The following is a 19,822-nucleotide window of genomic DNA, read 5'->3' on the forward strand; positions in this document are numbered from 1 at the left end:
TGAAGTTGAATGATATAGTGAATTTATTTCATTATAGACAACATATATGCAGGACTTTGCTGGTTTTTATGTGTGAAGATTTAGCTTAGTGCACAGCTGCTTGAATAAATCACATTACCACTGTTTTGATAGAGTCATTACCACTGGGCTGGAAACTCATAGTTGTCTCGGTTCAGCTCAGCTGGAAAGAATGGGCAAAATTGGCAGGGTGTTCTGATTATAAAGAAATGATGGAATAAATTTAAGTGATAGTGACCAGTAAAATCTAGGAAGTTGGATGATTAGTCTTCACATCCATTTATAATTTGTTTTCCCTAAACTATGTATTTGCCTATCATCTGAGAGACAGACTTGGAAAAAAAGCCCCTTGGCATTCAGAGTAATTGCATTTATTTTCCTTCTTAGGGAAGGGATATTCTCAGTTTTTTGTAAAGTATTGCAAAATGTTTTTTTCTGGTTCTGCATGGTAATAAAAGATACTCAAGTAGATAGAATGTATTTTAACAAATGGACTTGTAATGCTACAGAGATTCTACTGGAAGTGTTTATTTGTAGCTTGCTTTAAAAGCAACATTTTAGCAATGGGTTTGCAAGAATTATATGAGGTAGACTGTGGGACCACAAGTAGATTAGAATTGCATTGAAGCAAGGGCTAATTTTGTACAGCTGGATCTTTAATGTCCATCTTTTTTAAAGATGAATAAATTAACCTGAAGTCCATCTGGACAGTCAATCAGGTACAGTGTTAAAGCCCCAGGACTCTGTGGCATTGCAATACTAATTAAAATTTAATATTGTAGCAAAAGTACTTTCCAGAATACTTTCTTACCAGCTGTTTTGCTGCTGGATTATAGTAGGACCCATGGATGAGTTTAGATTATTATTTTTTCTCTAATTTTTATTACTTTTCTTGGCATAAGAAGAAAATGAAACTATTTTCCCTTCCCTGTGTGCTCATGCCTCGTATTTGGGAAACAAAAAAACATAATGAAATAATGTTTCTGTAAATACTCTTGAAAAAACAGACCAGAATGAAGCAGTTGGAGAAGGCTAATGAAACACTTCGTTTTAGAATCAGGCCTGAAAGGTACTAGTTTTTTGTTACATCTCTAGTGTCTACTCCATGTTATATACATTTTAAAAAAACACAACCAAAACCAAGGCAACCTCATCTGTTTCTCAAGTTCTCCCTGGAGAACTCCTTCCATCCTTATAACAGATTAAAATGCTGTGGAAAATGAAACAGCTATGACAGAAATTTACAGAACCATTTGCATAAGCTTCATATGCTTCAGGAGGGCACACCTATCCACTTTTTACCAGTTTCAAAAATGAACAATAATGGAGTTTTTATTACTAACTAAATTATAAACTAACTAAAAATTAGGCATATTCCAGATTCCACATTTGAAATATTTACAGTGCCATGAAGAGAGAGATGGGAAAAGCAGTGGAGTTGAACTTTTACTGCACCACTTTGGGGGAAAAAAAGGTGGAGAATGGTCTGACCTGGTGCGGCTCCCAGCTCTAGTGCCTCTGCTTCTGCACGGGCCAGCAGGAGGTGGCCCAGACTGAGGCCAGACCAGATATTTATGTCTCTGTCAACGCAGAAGGGGAGTGCAGCGTGTAGCATTTCTGTTCTCAATATAAATTAACCAGATTTTTCTTCTGCCTTTTTGACCCTTAGCTCCTACTGTTTCTTCCCCTGTCCCATGGGCAAATAACCTGTGATTCCCTTCCATCCGCCTTTCTGCAAGGCACTCGCAGCACTCTACTTGCAGGTGACCTAGCTCCTTCATAGCTCCTGCCCGTCTCACCGATATCTGCATAATAAAATCCTCAGTGTACTGTTATTTTTTAACTCTGGAAGAGCCATTCAGCTTATATATATTTGCATTTTTCAATATGTATTAAAATATTTAAGTAAGTATTTGATATTTTTCAGTATTATTTAAATATAACCAACTAAGGAGGACGTTGCAGTTTGAACTTCAATGTAGATTAGACAGTAAAGACAATTAATATTTGCACACTGGGACTGAGGTGGTGTACTGCTTTTCCATTGAATAAGTTTCCCTTCTCGGGTGGATGGTGTTAAACTAGATGCAGCATGGATGAAGTATATTTGAGGGAATAATATGAAAGACACAAAGGTGAAAGTTATTTATCAAAGGCATCATAGTGAGGTTTACCTCTCAGTCCCTTTACCTTCCTAGCAGCTGTTGGTTCCGGGGTCATTACTCTAGTCAGAGTCAAGAGAAGAGGCAGGTGAGGCTCCAGCATCTCATCATCAATGACATAAGGCTAATTTGGGGGAAAATAAATAAGGTTTCTGTTGAATGCTCACAAGGTTTCCATAGTTTGACAACAAGATAAACCATATCATAAATGCAAACTGTACAAAGAATGAGTGTAGTTGGCCTCAGAATGTGAAAGAGGTTAAAAGGTCCTATTCTTCCTTGTTATGAGAAACTCAGGTTTGCAAAAGATTTGGAACAGGTAACCCCCTTATTAGTAACGTAGTATCTTGGAGAACAGTGTTGTCCCTGATAAACTAGTACTTTTCCTGCAGGTGAGAGCCTGACTCTTGCCCGTAATGGCTGGTGAAAAAAGAAGGGATTTTATTTGAGGTAGTTTCTAACCTGAAGTCCCAAGATTTATTCCTATGTCACCACAGGATTTGAAAACCTGTGAATGTACCTATCTGTCCAAACAGAAGTGTATGTCAGTAAGTGGATAGTGGCCTCAGCCCTCATGGTTGAGAAGTAGGCGTACTTACCGTTAATGTATCATGTCCAAATTCCCAGCCTGTTGCATTGAGAGGAATGATGCGTATGTGGGAAACTCAGCCTCAAGCCTTCCCACTTTTACAGATGCTAACATAAGATACCTCCTCCTTTGGGTATTTACTTGGGAATCTTAAGCCTAGTGGATCCCTGCAGAAGCTTTGTAAAGGAAACCTTAAAGTAATAATCTATTCTATATGATATATCTCCAAGGCAGACTTAAAGGTGCCAAGTAACTCATTATTTTGTTTCATTTTGTTTCAGTTCAATGCTTTCTTTTTGTAATGGTCTGCTGGCACCATTCTCTGTAACATATAGCCTGCTGATGGTCAGTGCCTAGCACAAAAGGAACACTATTTCGACACAGTGCAATAAAAATTATATTTCCTCCCCAGCTGACCAATTAATAAATAATGAATGTTGGGATCCCATCTGAAGGGATGCTTTCTATTGTACATATAGTAACATTAACCTCCATTTAAATTCTTTAATTGGTAAGAGTTATAGTTTCATTAATGATTTTTCTTATAACTTAAGAAAGATGGGTCATCTTTCTGAACTGTTGTCTTTGTTAGATTTGCCTTCTGAAACAGTCCGAAAGAACCTTTAACAGCAAATTTCAGCGTCTGCTAAGAAAGTTAATGCGAAGAGCTAACTAATTAAAACTGACTTCCCGGTTTCAGTTTGTCTGTTGTTTTGGAAAAAGGTTAAATGCTGCTGCAAGGCTATTTTTCAGTTTGAACTTAAAGTAATGATAGTTGTTCCTCAGCTGGCGATGCCCTGTAGCTGCTCTGAACAGATCTGATGTACAAACATTAAAATGACTCAGGCTGAAAAGTTCAGAATTTTGTGATTGCAGTTAACATTAGTATCATTTAATGGCCTGAGGAATTTTTTTTAAAGGGAAGAATAACTTGAAACCCTACTATGTTATGTTTTAAACAGCTAAATGCAGTAGGCCTTAAGAAAGAAGCTGTAAAAAAGGCAAGGTGTGGTTGAAGTTCATGAAATACTAGTGTAGGTTGCAGCCAAAGGTAATAAGGCAATTTCTCACCATTTTCTTACTGCTTGTTCACATTGTACATTCTCACACTGTGCCTATCATTCACCATCACTGAACTCAGCTACTACAACAGTACTACAGTGTATGACAACTTGTACAATGGTGCAGAAAGAAGTAAGATAAAAATTCATTCAGACTAGGAATATCCAATATTCCTATATTGGAAAATCCAATAGAATACAAACTAATGATATTTAAAGGGAGACTTGAAACCATAATGTTGCTTTTTGATTCACAGCTGTAGAGCTTAATTTTTATGTGATCTCATATTCTTTGAAGTCTCTGAGCTACTTGATCAAGGTAGTGAGCAGAAATAAACAGGAGAATGCGGTGTTATGCATGTTGTTATTGCTTTGCTCTCCATGTCAGACTTTAAAAATGGGGATATGAAAAAAATGAAGTTCCTTTTTCCCTGTAGATCAACATTCACATTAGTTTTAGGAGCTCTTACAGCTACTGCTGTTTGTAAATTATAATATCATAAAATTTAAATGACCAGAGATGAGTTCCTCTGGTGCTGATTATTTTTTTTTTTTTTTTTGCCATTTCATGAGAGAGTATCGTGCCTGTCCATAAGCAGTCCTGTCTATGGTTGTTCATATGTAATGCAAATATAGTTGCAAATAAGTGGATTGTAGTCACAAGAATATGTCTGAGACTAGAAGTGGGTGGTAGTGGGTCAGAATAAAGTAAGAAATTAACTTGCTGTAATAATATTTTCAGAAATAAATTTAAAGAGGTTTTGGTTCATTTTACTACCTGAATATGTTATTGAACAATATTTGAATGAGAAACTGTTCTTAACATTTTGGACCTTTTTTTTTTTTTCCCCCTTCTAGGACAGAGTTTTCTATAAATTTTGATTTCCATAATAACTCAGATTTGGGGCTAGAAAATTTTCTTACAGCTTGGGGTTGACAAAAATGGATTCAGCAGCTCTTAGCTGCACTCAGCTGTTGTTGGAGAATCCATTTCATTGTTCCAGATGCATTTCTAGCTTTGGTGAAATGGCAGCATGGTAGATTTATCTTGCAGTACTCTGTAGTATCTGGAACATAGTACGATGTGGCAACCTTTGAGATTAGCATAATTCTAATAATTTCTTTCAAGATATGAATCTGAATTTTGTTATGGGTGCATCTTTCCATCCTTGTAAACTTGAAAACCTGTTAGAAAAAACTTGCAGCTTTTATTTCTCTAGCATATGTAGGGTTTTTGCTATACAAATATCATCCCTGCAATCCTAATCAGACAGTAAATGTCACCCAGTGACTGGCCTGAGTCACCGTGGAAAAAACTCAGGTGAAACCTTAAGCTTTAGTTTCTGCAGAATTTCTGTCTACCGTGAAGGTAATAATGAAGCAAACCCAATTGCTGACCGTGCCATCAATGTGTCTAGTAAACTGTCATCAACTTTGATTCTTTAAAACAGTTTTGTGTTACCTTATGAGAAGTTTTAGATTTGTTAAACTAGTAGTTTGTGGCCTGTGCATAGGAAAAAAAAAAAAAAAAAAGAAAAAAGAAAAAGAAAGTAAGAAATGGTAAAAAAGAAAATTAGTTTGTTGAATCCTGTTTAGCTATATAATAGACTCTAGAATTCACCATTATGTTGTACTTATGTTATTTTTATCTTTACAGAGCATTAATAATATAACTGTGTTATTTTACCTGCTCTGAGCTAAATATATAGTGCCGTGGAAGTTCAGTGATGGCAGAAAAGTATAATTCACTGTGAATAAAGGGTGAAAACATTCACCCTAAATGAGTTAATCATTGAAATGTTTTCTGGATAAAAGTAAAATGTTGGTATGAAAGATCTGCCATGTGTAAATTTGAGAGCAAGGGTCAAATCTTCTATAAGTCAGAAAACTTCTAATATATTTCTTCTGCTTTTCCCCTTTTTATTCAAGTAGGCTCATATACTTCAGAAGGAGAAATGAGCTCTTAATTAAAGTAGGCTGTAGACTATTTGGAGTAGACTTCTTGATTTAAGTTTGATTTAATTCTGTTTTTCAGTTATAATAGCTTGACTTCTATATCTGTAATGTTTATAGTGTTATACCAGAGGTTCAGCTTGTGTCTTTTGCCTTTTAGTTTTACATGTAAATGTGGGGTTAATTTTTGGTTGTATTAAAGAGTAAATACTGTTGCAGATAGTACAAGTAGGAGTTTGATATTTTAATGGCAAAGTATTCCTTGGGAGTGTAATATTCAAATAAAACTATTACTTTTATGTCATTAGTGGCTAGAAGTCATTAGAAGTGGTTAGAAGAATTTTGGAAACCAGAGGTTGATAAACCATGGTTTAACTCCTGGTATTCCATCTAAGGCCTCAGATAATTCCATGTGAACACCTGGCATAGAAGTACTAGGTGCTTGCATATGTGGCAGATGTATGACTTTTGCCAGTGTTATTTCTACTTGTTTAGTCATTGTCAGCAGTTCTTCTCTTTCAGGAACACTGAATTCACTCACATTTTAAGGATAAAAGTAGGACAGATGACATTTTTCATACTATTATTTATATTCGTTCCTGAAATGTGATTCAGGTTTAGATATTTTTTTTTTTTTTGCATCAATATAATACAGATGATCCAAACCTTTCCAAAAAGAAAAAGTCAAAAACTAGGGAGGACAAGATACACCTACAAGGAAAAATGGTATATATATTGTTTGGTGAGGTAGTTGTGTCATTTCTCTATAGAGGGGAAAAAACCAAAACGCTTCGAGCAATTAAATGGGTTTAATTCTAGTGCAAAAAGTGTGGCCTAAAGTTGAGGTGTTTATTTGTGTTGATAGAGTAATGGGAGAATTAATACCTAAAGGTATTAATTAAAGAAATACAAGGGAAAAATTTGAAGGGAATAGCTTACAGTATCAGTCTGTGCAACATAAAAATTTGTTGAAGAGAAGAGGCTAAGTGGCTGATAGAACAAAGCAACAAAAATTGTGGGAGAAACTGGGAGCGCAGCCCTCACCGCAGCACTCCTGGTGTGCCCTTACCAGTGCTGGTTAGAGGGGTGGGATGGCCTCGCCGTCCCGCTGGCTGCGAGCCGCCCGGAGCACGGGGTACCACTGGCCGCCTTTGCAGTGAGGGGCCATTGCTGGCTTTTGCTCAGCTTGCACTCCACCAAGAGCCCCAGGTCCTTTTCTGCAAAAACTCTTAATAGGCATTTATCTTTCATTCACTTTTTTTTCCTGATATCAGTGGGTGGGAAAAGCAAAGGACACAAGCTCTGAAATTAATTTCACCTCACTTTGTCTTTAATGTCAGGTAATTGTGTCACCCAAGGTATGCTATCGTAAACGAATAGTAAAGAATTGGCGTTTTGGGGTGCAAATTATTTGAACTTTTTTGACAGCTACTTTAGGCTTAGATGTGTCACATTAAAAAAAAAAAAAGTCTCTTTTTCTTCATAGATTATAAAGATACTTCATTTCACTCGTATGTATATAACATCATAAACATCAATCAGCATTATGTCTGATGAATCCAAGCCAGTATTTATTAATTTGGTTTTATACTTTTTTTTTTTTTTTTGACAGGTCCATTCCGGAGTAAAAGTGTGAATTAGAACAGTATTCTGATATATTTCAGTTTTTGGAGAAATAGTTCAACTGGTGTCTCTTGTGTTTATGCAACAATACACTTCCTACAGTTTGTTGAGTATTTTCCTATTGTGTTTTGATATAAAATTCAATCTATGTATTTATTTTTACAGGCTAAATTCCATTGATGTTAAGTATCAGATGTGGAAACTAGGAGTTGTTTTCACTGATAATGTAAGTTTCTCAGTGTGTGGGTGTATGTAAATATATATATATACACACACATAAGCATGTATATATTCACTGTCTAAAAACCGATATACACTTGTTAACCCAAAGTGCTTCAGAGGATTATATTTAAGTTACTACACAGATGAAGAAAATCTTGGAATTTTAAAAAGACATTGCTGAAATCTTTTCCCAGTTACGTAGGTTTTAGTCTAGTAGAACCGCAGTCAGTTCCTGCCCTCCTTCCTATACGCTTTATTCAGGAGCAATAAGCAAGCATGGCACTGTAGAATTAGAAAACTGACTATATAAATTCTTACTGCCATTTTTTTGTATTGTTCATAAACTTTATGGGCACTTAAATATTCCTGGGGCACAGCCAGGTTGGTATAGTTAATGTATGTGGAATTGCTAAAATTTGTATCACTGAAACTAATAGTAAGCTGTGACACAGAATGGTTTTAATAATTTGAAAAAAATGTTTCTAAAAACAAAAAAACCCCAAGGAATGATAAACAAGACTTTTAAAATACCTTGCATTTTGAGAAGTCACTCATCATCGTATGATGAAGAGGCTTATCAGTACTGCTTACTTAACTCAGCCTATTTTACTGGTGGAAAAATGGTTGGGGAACGAAGGATCCTGGAATGAGGGCTGCCGGGGAATAAAAGCATGATCTGAATTTAGTCAGTAAGAGTGGAATGATAAATCTCCAGGTGTAGGTCTACAAGACAGCATGGTCTGTGAAGAGTTTGTTCAGGATTAGGATTTGTTCTTAGGGAGGAACTGTAATTTCTCTTATAAATATGTACTTTAAGTCCAATAAAAAGGAAATTATAGAGGAAAAGATTACATTAACATTTGTAGTAATAGATACTAACCCACTCAAATAATACTTATAAAGTAATCTTAGTAGTTTGAATTAATTAAAAAAATCCTTTTGTTGCTTGCAGTGTCCTTTAATTCATTGTTAACCACATTAGGGCTCTAATATTTTAATTATATAGAAATTCATATACAAAAATAATTTATGTAAGAAAAGCTTTTTACATTACCAACAGTAACACATAAGGGTTTAGCAAATTCAAAATTGGTTTTTAAAAATTAAAATTTAGAATATGTCATTTTTGACCATGTCTTGTGAACTCTGTATTTGCTGATTTAGTATTTTTGCACAAAGAGAAAATTCTTAAAGAGGTCTAGCAAATTCTATTTTAAAAAATATATATATATTTAAAGAAAAGCACATTTAAGCAATTTCTAACTTTCCTTAGTGTTTTGAATTAAGTTAAAGATGATAGCCATGAGTTTTATTTTGTGATGTACCTGTTTTTTCTGTTAGTCTTTCCTTTACCTAGCGTGGTACATGACCATGTCAGTCCTTGGCCATTACAACAATTTTTTCTTTGCTGCTCATCTCCTTGACATTGCAATGGGATTCAAGACATTACGAACTATCCTGTCATCAGTGACCCACAATGGCAAACAGGTATCAACTGTCTTCTCTATTTCAGCTTTTTTACTTAAGGAGTACACAGGAAAGATCATGTCCTGACTTAATTCAGCTGCTCTGCAGATTAATAGCAGAAATGTTCTTTCATCATGAAGTTTAGAACTTTGGTTGGTGGGCAAATGAGCCAATGGGATTTATAAACATAAGAAAACAGGACTAGGATGTATGAGAGTCTCTAGCTGTTATAAGCAACTGTGTCATAACATTGCTGCTTAAATTTTTTTTCAAAATTAATCTAAAGAAAGGCCCAGTTGAGACCCATTTACTCTTTCTGTTAGAGAAACTCGGCTCTTTGATGATAAGAAATCTTTTCTTAAGGAAGCTATAAAATCTAAAATTGCATTTCTGATTTAATTAAAATAAAAAAAAAATAATTAAAAAGAGAATAACTAAGACTTTTCATCTACTGAGATCTTTTGTAGGATTGTCATTTAATGTAACCTGAAACTTAGTGTTCCTCAGGTCTGATGGCCTTCCTAGTTCAAAGGACCTTTGTACAAATTTTTAATGATTAAAAAAGCTGTCCCTGTTCTGCTTAGCAAATCTGCCAGCAAGGCAGCTAATATAATTCTTATTCAAGTGGGCAGGGAATGATAATACAAAGGCCTACTCTATTGTGTATACTTATGTGCTGTTGTAGTAAGATGGAACTTCAGTTCTGACTTTATACAATGAAAGTACTTTAGAAGTCTGGTGGTAAGAGCCATTTATGAATTTATCAGTAGCAGGTATTCTTCAGGAGTTTTGATTTTATTCTCTTTTCTAAGCAAATTTGATGCTAGAGACATAAAATCATTAGCAGTGGTCTTTCATAGTTGCAAAGGGCGATTGATTTAATTTAATTCTGCCTTCAAATGCACTGTCCTTGTCAACATTTTTTGAAGAAGTAATACACATTTAAATGCATACAGTTTATATTTCAAAATAGCTAGTGAAGCACAAGACATACAGAACTCTTAAGTATGAACTCACTTTGACAAGCTTTTTAGTTTTAATTTATGTGGCAAACAAGTTTCATTTGTGGGGAAAAAAACTGTGTCTTGAATAGTTACAGAAGTCAGCATACTGTGTTTGCCCTTTAAAGAACAGAATTTCTTAAATTCTTAATTCTGATTACTTAGAAGAATAAAAAAGCAAAAAAAAAAAAAAAAACACCAAACAAAAAAAACCCAAAAAAACCAGTCTGCAGCTGAAAAAAAGTGAAGTTTTCTACCTTTTAAGAATAGTTCTCAAGTTTTAGCAAATTATCTATGAACTAAGGAGGCATTGCTTATGATAAGGAACTTTTTAGGTCTGGCAGCTATGCAAGTGAAATACCCATTTGCAGGGTATTGCAGTTCACTTCCAGCTGCTTTCGGTAAAGCTCAAGGCAAAATGTTAATAATGCTGCAATTGAGCAGTGAGGTGTTGGTTGCTGAGATAGATAATAGAATATTAGGAACAGTTTGTTTTATATGTGATTTCAAACAAAATAGTTTCAGTATTAAATTAGTAGAAATATTATATTGCAATTCTATAATTGGTGCTATTAAATAGTAGTACTATTAGGTAGTAAACTTTCAGATCTTTTTGTCTGATTGTGTGGGTTTTGTATGATTCTAATGGATTGATTGTGTATGTATCCACTAGATTTTGCAAGATTTGTGTTTGTGTTTCTGGAGCATGATTTTCCTTCAAAATAAAACAGGTTAAATGCACAATCTTTGCATGAAAATATGCAGATAAATATTACCAAATATTACAAAGGTATGCAAAGAGACAGCGAAAATGTAAAGTTTTCCTAACTAGTACATACAGATTATTGTCACTTTCCTTCTCTTTTTGCAAAGAAAATGATGTAGCATAATACCATGGTGGTATATCCACTCTGTAATTTTGTCTTTCAGCTTGTCCTAACAGTGGGATTACTGGCAGTAGTAGTATACTTGTATACAGTAGTGGCGTTCAATTTTTTCCGCAAGTTCTACAACAAGAGTGAAGACGGTGATATGCCAGACATGAAATGTGATGATATGCTAACAGTAAGCCTTATTTTACTTTTTTGATTTTTTTTTTCTTAAACTGTTATATTTTTGTCCTGACCTTCTTGTAATTCCTGTTCACACAGTTGTATCATTAGCCAGCAACAGGAAAGACTATAATTGAAGGCAAAGGAACAAATATAATAGACATCCCTAACACTATACATACCCTGTGTTTGTAAAACAAGTGCAGCTGTAAATGAATAGAATAAATGTGATGATATTCTTCACTATAGTTTCTCAAAAACTGAAAAGCAGCATCTCAACAGCTACAAGCTGTGAAGCTGAGCTGAGTCAGTTCAAGGGCAGTACTTCTGGTTCTACGGGCCATTCAGGAGGAGGGTCAGTTATAGGCAAGGACATTCAGGTATTGAAATGTTTGTTTAAGCTTGGAAATCTATCAGTTTCCCTTAGGATGAATTGCCATGATTATCTTCAACAATTCTGTTCTGAAATCTCTCCTGTGCTCAGAACCACCAAAAATTATTTTGTACTTACTGAGACAGCGCCAGACTTTGCAGTTGTGGATGGTAGGTAGAGCTTAAATCATGAAGAATTTCTAAGATACTTTGCCATTAATATCCTTCTAAAAGCAATCATGTACAACAAAATTAAATATATTTCAGTATGTTATGCAATATGAATCACTTCCAGGGAACTGATACCACTTAAAAGCTCAATAATTAGATAAACTGTGGAAGCAGACTAGTGCGTCGGTATTTTTTCCAGTTTGGGGCATTCAGTACAAGACAGACATAGATAAACTGGAGCGTAAATCCGTGGAGGGCTGCTAAATTGTCCGGTGCTGGAGCACTTGCCCTGGGAGGAGAGGCTGAGGGAATTGGGCTTGTTTGGCCTGGAGAAGAGAAAATTTTGGAGGGGCAGAGTAAGAGTAGCTCCCCAGTGCCTGCAGAGAGGTTACTGAGAAGACAAATCCAAGCTCTTTACAGCAGTGCATGGCATGAGACTATGGACATAAAGTGGGAAAAAGGTGTTCAGACTGAGGAGAGCTAAGCAGGGGATGAGGTTGCTCAGAGAGGTTGTGCGGTCTCTGCCCTTAGGAGGTTGTAGCAATGTGACTGAATAAAGCCCAGAGCAACTCTGAGCTTATAGTGGACCCTGCTTGGAGGAGGGTTGGGGCCAGAGACCTCCCAAAGTCCCTTCTGACCTGGCCTGCTCTGTAACTCACTGAAAAGACACTTAGAAAAAGGCTATAATACTGCATAGAAATGAGTTAGAATAACGTGAACATGCTATAAGGTCATGGTTGTCTTTTGTAAAAGCAGTAAGACTTGCAATGTCATGTTTTACTTTCAGACGTAGAAAACTTAACTTTTTAGATAACCAACACTACATTCACAGGTTATGATTGACTTTCAGTGGTGAAATAAAAACTATCTCTAAAAATTGTTACACTTTTCATTCGTCACTCAGCATTGTGTGTTACTATATCAGTTTCTTACATAAGGGATTTTGGGGGTAAGTGTGCCATAGAAATAAAATAACAGATTTTTTGTATGGTTGGGTTTTAGGAGTTAGTCGTTGTTGTCATCACTACTTTTTGACAGGGAGTGAGAGCCCTGGACCTGTAGTTTGCAAAGCTAGAGAAAAGAAGCAATCCCCTTCCTCCACTAGATCTCTGAGAGTAATCTAATACTTTTCTATTAAAATACAGCATGATAAACTGAAAATTTTGCATTGTAAGCATCCTACATAACTATACAGAGACTTGTTTTAACACTTTTCAGACCATACTTCCACAGTATTAATCTGACTTACTCCATCATTAGTTGTTCCTCTGCACAAACATTCTTAAAGGTTTTTTGATTGTTTCATTTTGTTTTGGTTTTTGAATTTGTTTGAAACATTTGTTTGAAAGATGGGGAATGTCATTCATGTTTGAGCAAAGAAAAGGAACAGGAGATGGCTGTAGTAGTAACAGCATTTCCTACTTGCGTAGTACTGAAACAGTTGTAAGTGAATCATGCTGTGCTGCTGGCCTTAAGGCAGTTGAACCTTTAATCTTTTTGAACTGCTACATGATGACAGAACATGAAATACTGCAACTTCAGCTGCACAGCAGCATTTCACCCCCCTCAGAAATAAACCTAACCTCAAAAGGGAGAAAAAGATGACTTAAGATACTATAGTTGCTAGACCATAGACCAGTTCTACCAATTACTGAATTTACAACAATGGGTATTTTTACTTTTAGCTGCAGACAAACTTTTTATCCCTGTGCTTTGTGTTTTCTAGTGCTACATGTTTCACATGTATGTTGGAGTCCGTGCTGGTGGAGGCATTGGTGATGAAATAGAGGATCCAGCAGGAGACGAATATGAAATCTATCGAATTATCTTTGATATCACTTTCTTCTTCTTTGTGATTGTCATCCTCCTTGCGATTATTCAAGGTAAATGTTCGTAACATGGTGAGACTAAAAGCGTTATTTAGCACTACAATTTTCTTAGTTCTATGCTAATCACACCCCTAAGATTCAACCAGGACACCAGGGCAGAACATGAAGCACAGACCTATATAATAAAATACACCCAGCTGGATTTTATCCATATGCTGTTCTTCCTAGTCTCTGTGAAATCCACAGGCTTTAACTGGAGCAGTGGAAACAAAAAAAGCTCTTTTCTGTGGGAATACTGGTGTCACTGCCATTTCTATCTTCTCATTGCCCTTTCTAAAAGCCTCCTGCAAATTATTAGCAAAAGAAGTGATTAAAAATCTTGTGGCATACTTTAAAATTGTCTTTCAGCATAACCTACCCTTTGCGCATGTATGTGGACAAAATCAGTAGCGGGTGCTATCAGCGTTCCCTCTGCCAGCATCCAGTGTTCTTGACTGGCAGATCTTCAGATTGGTGGTAGCGGTGTGAAAATTGAAGCATAGCTTTAAGAGGTTTAATCTTTTTTTCATAAAAGCCTCTGTTTGGTGTGATGCCTTCTTACTTGAACAATGTCAAAGAGTAAAGAAAGGTGCTTGATATGAAACAGCTTTAGTATATCCTGGTTAATGACAATGGATAATCAGCTGCCATCAGGTTGGCTTCTGAGTTTGAAGCTGACTGACAGAGTGACTTGCTGTTGTAAGCTGAATAGTGGATACTGAATTTTGGGAAGTCAGGGGTTTTGTTGTTATGTTTGTATTAATGATGTTTAATGTTATTACCTAAAGTACTTAAAGGACCTCTCTGTTTCCGTATTATACCTTCAAAAGACTGTCAAGATTACCCAGAAGATCATCCTTTATTAAAGTTTGTACAAATTAACAGAAGTATATCCTTGATTTTGGAAAAAAATATGATGATTTTTGCTAGGTCCAGTTGCTGTTCTAGTGATACCTTATGTCGTTCTGTCAGCTAACAGCTAACTTATTTTGACAGCAGTAACGATGCTTTCTCATTTCCTATAAGGAAGTTGAGAAGATGACTCTGTACTTGTGGCAAATGGTTTATAATTCCTACTAAAGCAACAAGTTTTTTAAAGGGCTTGGGGAACGTGCAAAATTTTTTGTAGCCTGAAGTGGCATATTTTATACTGTTCATTCCTTCGTTTTGTGAGTGGCTGTGGAGTAAAGGCCTTAGCTGTCAAGCTGTGAGTATAATTATTATCTGGTGTCCATCAGTTTTACAGCGTATAGGTGTTAATGATTGTGGAATTAGTCCTTATTTGTATTGATGTAAGCAAAGGGAGAATCATAAAGAATTTATCATCTCAGCCATGGAGCCTGCGGTGTTTTTTCTTCATCTTTCTATATCTCCCTGAAATGGCCCCTTACTCCAGTAGAGCTCTGACAGTGGGACCTCATACTACTTAACAGCCATAATAAGGGAGGATGCCCAGAGCTCTGAGCCTCTCTGCATCTGCTGTGTAATAAATCCCTGAACTCTGTTAAATGTGCCGTAGTATTCTTAGTAAAGCCCTGATCACTGTAAAGCTACATGTGCCTTCAGGTACTGAGTCAAGATTAGAGCACTGTGAACAAACTGGAAGTCTGCTTGTCCCATTTTATAATTCCAAATGGTACTATCAGCCATGCTACTAGTAGCACTTTGCTTTCGCTGGCTCATTTTCTTTCACATATTGTTTTTGTGGTCTTTGGAATATATCTTGGGTTCTGTTATTTCTGCACGAGATTCTCGTTTAATATTCTTTGTCTCAGTTCTGTTCTTGAACATTAACTGTACTTTTAACTTAAACCCTAGGTTTAATTATTGATGCTTTTGGTGAGTTAAGAGATCAGCAAGAGCAAGTTAAGGAAGACATGGAGGTAAGAACATCCAATTGCTGAACCATACCCTATTTTCAGGTTTCATGAAATCTGTTTTCAATCAAAATGTGATCTAGCTAGTGGATTTTTTTTTTTTTTTTAAACTAAAAGGAATATACAGTCTATACACAGTCCAATATCCTGGTTGGATACAATGTCCTGTTGAGGCTCTGCTGTCACATCTCAGTTCATAGCTGCACAGCTGCTCCCTTGCAAGTCTGTTTGCATGGGACACAAACCCAGGCTGCCTAAACTGATACTCTGCTCTAAGCATATTTTGCATTTGTTTGCCAGTTCCTACTATGGATTTTGTTAATACCTCCACATCAAGTGTGGCCAGTTTTTTCACTGTCAGTGATAAGTTAACAAAAATTGAGACAAAAAGCATAAAAGCTTATTTTCTCACGACTTTGAAAAGTTTAGACTAATCCCTGTATTTTCAAAATTTTACATTTTTGTAAAAGAAGAAAAATCTTTGTACATTGCATATATTACAATGAATTACATGTCTGTAGCTATTTAAGTCCTTTGGATCTTCACATGAGAGGTTTCTAACACCAGGTGTTGACACTGTCATATTACAGTCCATCTCAGTTGTAATTTTCTTCAGTTAATTTGTGTGCAAGTATCCTGTACTTCATGGTTTTCTATTCTGCCATTTAAATATGACTATAAGAACTCAGAAAAGCAAACCTATTGTATTTTGTAATCTAAACTAAGTATATTCAGTTTCAGCTGGACAAGCACAACAGACATTGAGGTAAATATTGCCATATGTTACAGTGAGTGCTATTTACAGTGTTAAAGGGAAAAAAAAAATCAGCTTTGACCATTGTATACCATTCTTTCTCCTGATACCTGTTCATTTACAGCTGGCAAAGGTGGGTTTTGGGGTTTTTTTTGTTTTGTTTTGTTGGGGTTTTTTGGGGTTTTTTTTAACAGTATGAAGCTATTCTGATTGCTGTTAAACTTCTATTCAAGTGTATTGGCTGAGGTATCCAGTCCCAATCTTTAAAAGAAAAATCTTTTTGTTCAGCACATATACATGATGCATTTCCATTTTCAAGAAAATTGTTAGATTTTTATTGGCCTTTTCTTAAAGAAGTGCATGGTTATATATAGTGTTGAAGTGCTCTGTATTCTTTCTTTTAGACGAAGTGCTTTATCTGTGGAATAGGAAACGACTACTTTGATACAGTGCCCCATGGCTTTGAAACACACACGCTACAGGAGCACAACTTGGCCAATTATTTGTGAGTACAGTCAAAACAAACTCCTTGCTAATTCATGACTTTGCAACCTCTGCAAGTACCCGATTAGCTCTCTTGCATAACTAAGAGTCAGTACTCTTTGCCTTTGATGTGCACTCATGCTGTCTGAATATATAATGCCATGGTGATGGGAGCAAGGAATGAATGAACTTCATTACCTTGTCTCCAGCTTGGTTGTGAGCCACCAAGTTTGTGTGAGGTAGGAAATGGAAACTGTGAACTTAATATGTGACTGTGGAGGTGGTGTAAAACTGACTGTGTTGTGTCAAGGTACAAAGGAATGGTATGACCTGGCCTGGAGGCTGACGGAGAGAGTGCAAAAGCAAAGGAGTGAGGCAAAAGAGGGAAAACTTGCATTTTTGAGTGAATAATTTGAGTGAGGTGCTGAGGCTGACTAAGAGAACCTGGGACTAAGGGAGGTAGGGGAACAGGAATAAGGAAATAGACAAGGGAGGGGCTGGACCAAGGACATCAGGTCCACCTTTGGAAAATCCAAGCAGAGCATCAGTGACCACTAAATTCAGTCTTTTTAAATTTGGAAATAAAGCCATTTATCAGGTCCACAATCACTATATCATACTGTTCCTTTCCTGCCAGGTACATAAGAAAATCTAGTGCTAAAGTCTATTTTACGTTGCTGTCAGTGTGAAGCAATGGATGGACTGTGACTTTGCATCTATAAACTAGCACTGTATGTGCACAAAATAATGAGTGTAAAGTCAAACATCCCTATAAAGAACTTCCACCCAAAAAACAGGTTTTGCAAACAAAATACATTAAAACCACCGTCATATGGGATTTTGTTCCTACTTAGAATGTGCTACACAAATAACATACTAGAGCATACTTACTCTAAGTGCATCATCCTAAGGAAAGGTTTTTTGACATTTTTGTGCATGATCATATTTTATATTTTTACATATGTTTGGAGAGAATGTCTATTATGAGTGAAATTTTGAAATCGTCCCCTAGTGTCTGTCAGATACCTGAAAACCCCAAGACTAATGTATTTTTAAAATTACAAGTTTTTCTGCTCATGATGATCTTGAGTTACAAACACTAGTAAAATATGCCCAAGCTATAATTTCAACAAGAGAAATCTCTTAATTGTCTTCAGCATTTCTTACTCATTGTGAGGAGAGGAAAAAAAGAAAGGTCCCATGACTGTTCTTTGTCTCTAAGTTGGTGTCCATGGGCAAAAAAAACCTTCTTATAATTTTCAGATTAGAAAACTTAGAAAATATTCATTTATACTGAGCTGCTATTTACTGTAAATCAAACTGAATCTTTTGCATTTTAGCATACTATTCATTGAACAATGAGTGAATGTCAGCAGCATCAGGGAAGTATATGTAATGTTTTGGGAATGTTACCATAAATGGAACTCTGGAACTTGTAAGTCCATGAACAGCATTATCACTGTACATGCTGAAAAATATCTGTCCCTCTGTGGGTTTCCTAATGTTTCCAAATACTGGACCCATAACAGATGTTTTTTTGTTTGTAGGTTTTTTCTGATGTATCTTATTAACAAAGATGAAACAGAGCATACAGGACAGGTAGGTTGAACAACTCTATGATGTCAACAGTTATTAAATAAGAATGATTCTAAAATAAAAATTATTCAGGCTTGGTAAAACTGAGTATTCTAATGAACAGCTCCCTGTATGATATGTAACTTAATTCTTATTCTTCTAAACAATTGTTAGGACTTTGGTTTCTTAATGTGAGATTGAGTATCAATTCTGTAGTACTTTCTATCCCTATTTTATTTTCTTAAAGTGTTACTTCCACAAAATATAAATACAGACTGTAGACAAAAATAATGATAAACAGAACATTTAAGCATCATGTGAAAGCAGGACTCTTCGTTTCTCCCTCTTGAGTGTTTTTTAATAATAATTGTCCTTTCTTATTATTTATATATAAATTTCTATGTCTACATTCCTGTATAAATCGATATGAAAAAGACTTTGCAAATATTTAAAATGAAAGCTGTTTTGAGAACTTTTCCCTGGAGGTTTCTTCTTTGCTGTTGTTCTTTCAAACTTCTGGTGCTTCCTTCAAGTTCTATTAAATATACTCAGGAATAAAATATATCAAATTTACAAACTACTATTTTTTTTTCTAGTGATAGTCTGGCAGCTGTCTAAGCAAATGTTTCTGTGTTGAATATTACACAACAAAAAACCTGAAGAGCATTATATACATAGACCCACAGATTTGGGTCAAAGGGATGATTTGCTATAAGTCTATGTATCTTACTCTTTCTGAACTGAGAACTCTTTCAGAAATGTACTGGGCAATTATAATCATCTTCTTTGCATAAATCCTCTCAGCTATGTCCAGTATCAGATTTTATGTATTTGCTTTGCTATTTTTAACATCCATTTGTCATTTGAGAATTTCACATTAGATGGGATTTAAAATTTTTTTTTTTATTTGTGTTTTCTTTTTTTCTTGGCATACAGTGTGTCCTACTTTATTCACTGAGGCCAGATTTCTACTAACTGTTCAGTTTCGGTAATTTGTTAGCTGATCCTTTGAAAATTGAAAGTGCTTCATACTACATAACTTCTAGGGACATGGTTTAGTGGTGCACATGGCAGTGTTAAGTTTATGGTTGGACCTGCTGATCTTAAAAGTATTTTCCAACCTAAATGATTCTATGATTCTATAACTTGTGTGACATATGTCCTTTCTACCAGGGAACTTGTATTTGTGTAATAAAAAGCACATTTAAGGGGTGTGATTAAAATGGAAATAAACTGACATATCCTTTACTATTTTCTGGACAGCCTAGTGATGGAGCCTTACCCGAACAAATAATCAGAAAAAAACCCAAACAAACCCCACCACTGATTCAGAAAATATTGCTCTTCTAAGCAATATTTTTTTAAGGCCGTTTTTTTTAGTGTATTGTGTGTATCCATATTTTGAAATGACTAATGCAGAAATTCAGCCAAATTTCTATGAGAGAAAAGATTCAGCTTACTCTGGTATTTACCTTGTGATTGGCTTTATCTGAGCTTTACAGTGCTCCTGGATGTGCAAGAAGAACTAAATTACCAGGTCCTCTGCTATGTGTTTCTCTAGTGCTTTTTGACAA

The 19,822-nt window shown here is 35.6% G+C and overlaps 1 protein-coding gene across 2 annotated transcripts in view; it reads left to right on the forward strand.

Moving 5' to 3' along the window:
* Positions 1–19,822, forward strand: part of RYR2 (ryanodine receptor 2) — a 455,638-nt gene that overhangs the window by 417,345 nt on the left and 18,471 nt on the right. For both annotated transcript variants that reach the window (XM_080389100.1, XM_080389099.1), the window contains exons 97-103: positions 7,572–7,632; positions 8,970–9,116; positions 11,027–11,161; positions 13,418–13,574; positions 15,378–15,442; positions 16,595–16,695; positions 18,221–18,272. In XM_080389100.1, the coding sequence (XP_080245226.1) occupies positions 7,572–7,632; positions 8,970–9,116; positions 11,027–11,161; positions 13,418–13,574; positions 15,378–15,442; positions 16,595–16,695; positions 18,221–18,272 (718 nt within the window). The remainder of the gene's footprint in view (positions 1–7,571; positions 7,633–8,969; positions 9,117–11,026; positions 11,162–13,417; positions 13,575–15,377; positions 15,443–16,594; positions 16,696–18,220; positions 18,273–19,822) is intronic.

Source organism: Falco punctatus, assembly GCF_963210335.1.
Source record: "Falco punctatus genome assembly, chromosome: 5".
NCBI classification, from domain to species: domain Eukaryota; kingdom Metazoa; phylum Chordata; class Aves; order Falconiformes; family Falconidae; genus Falco; species Falco punctatus.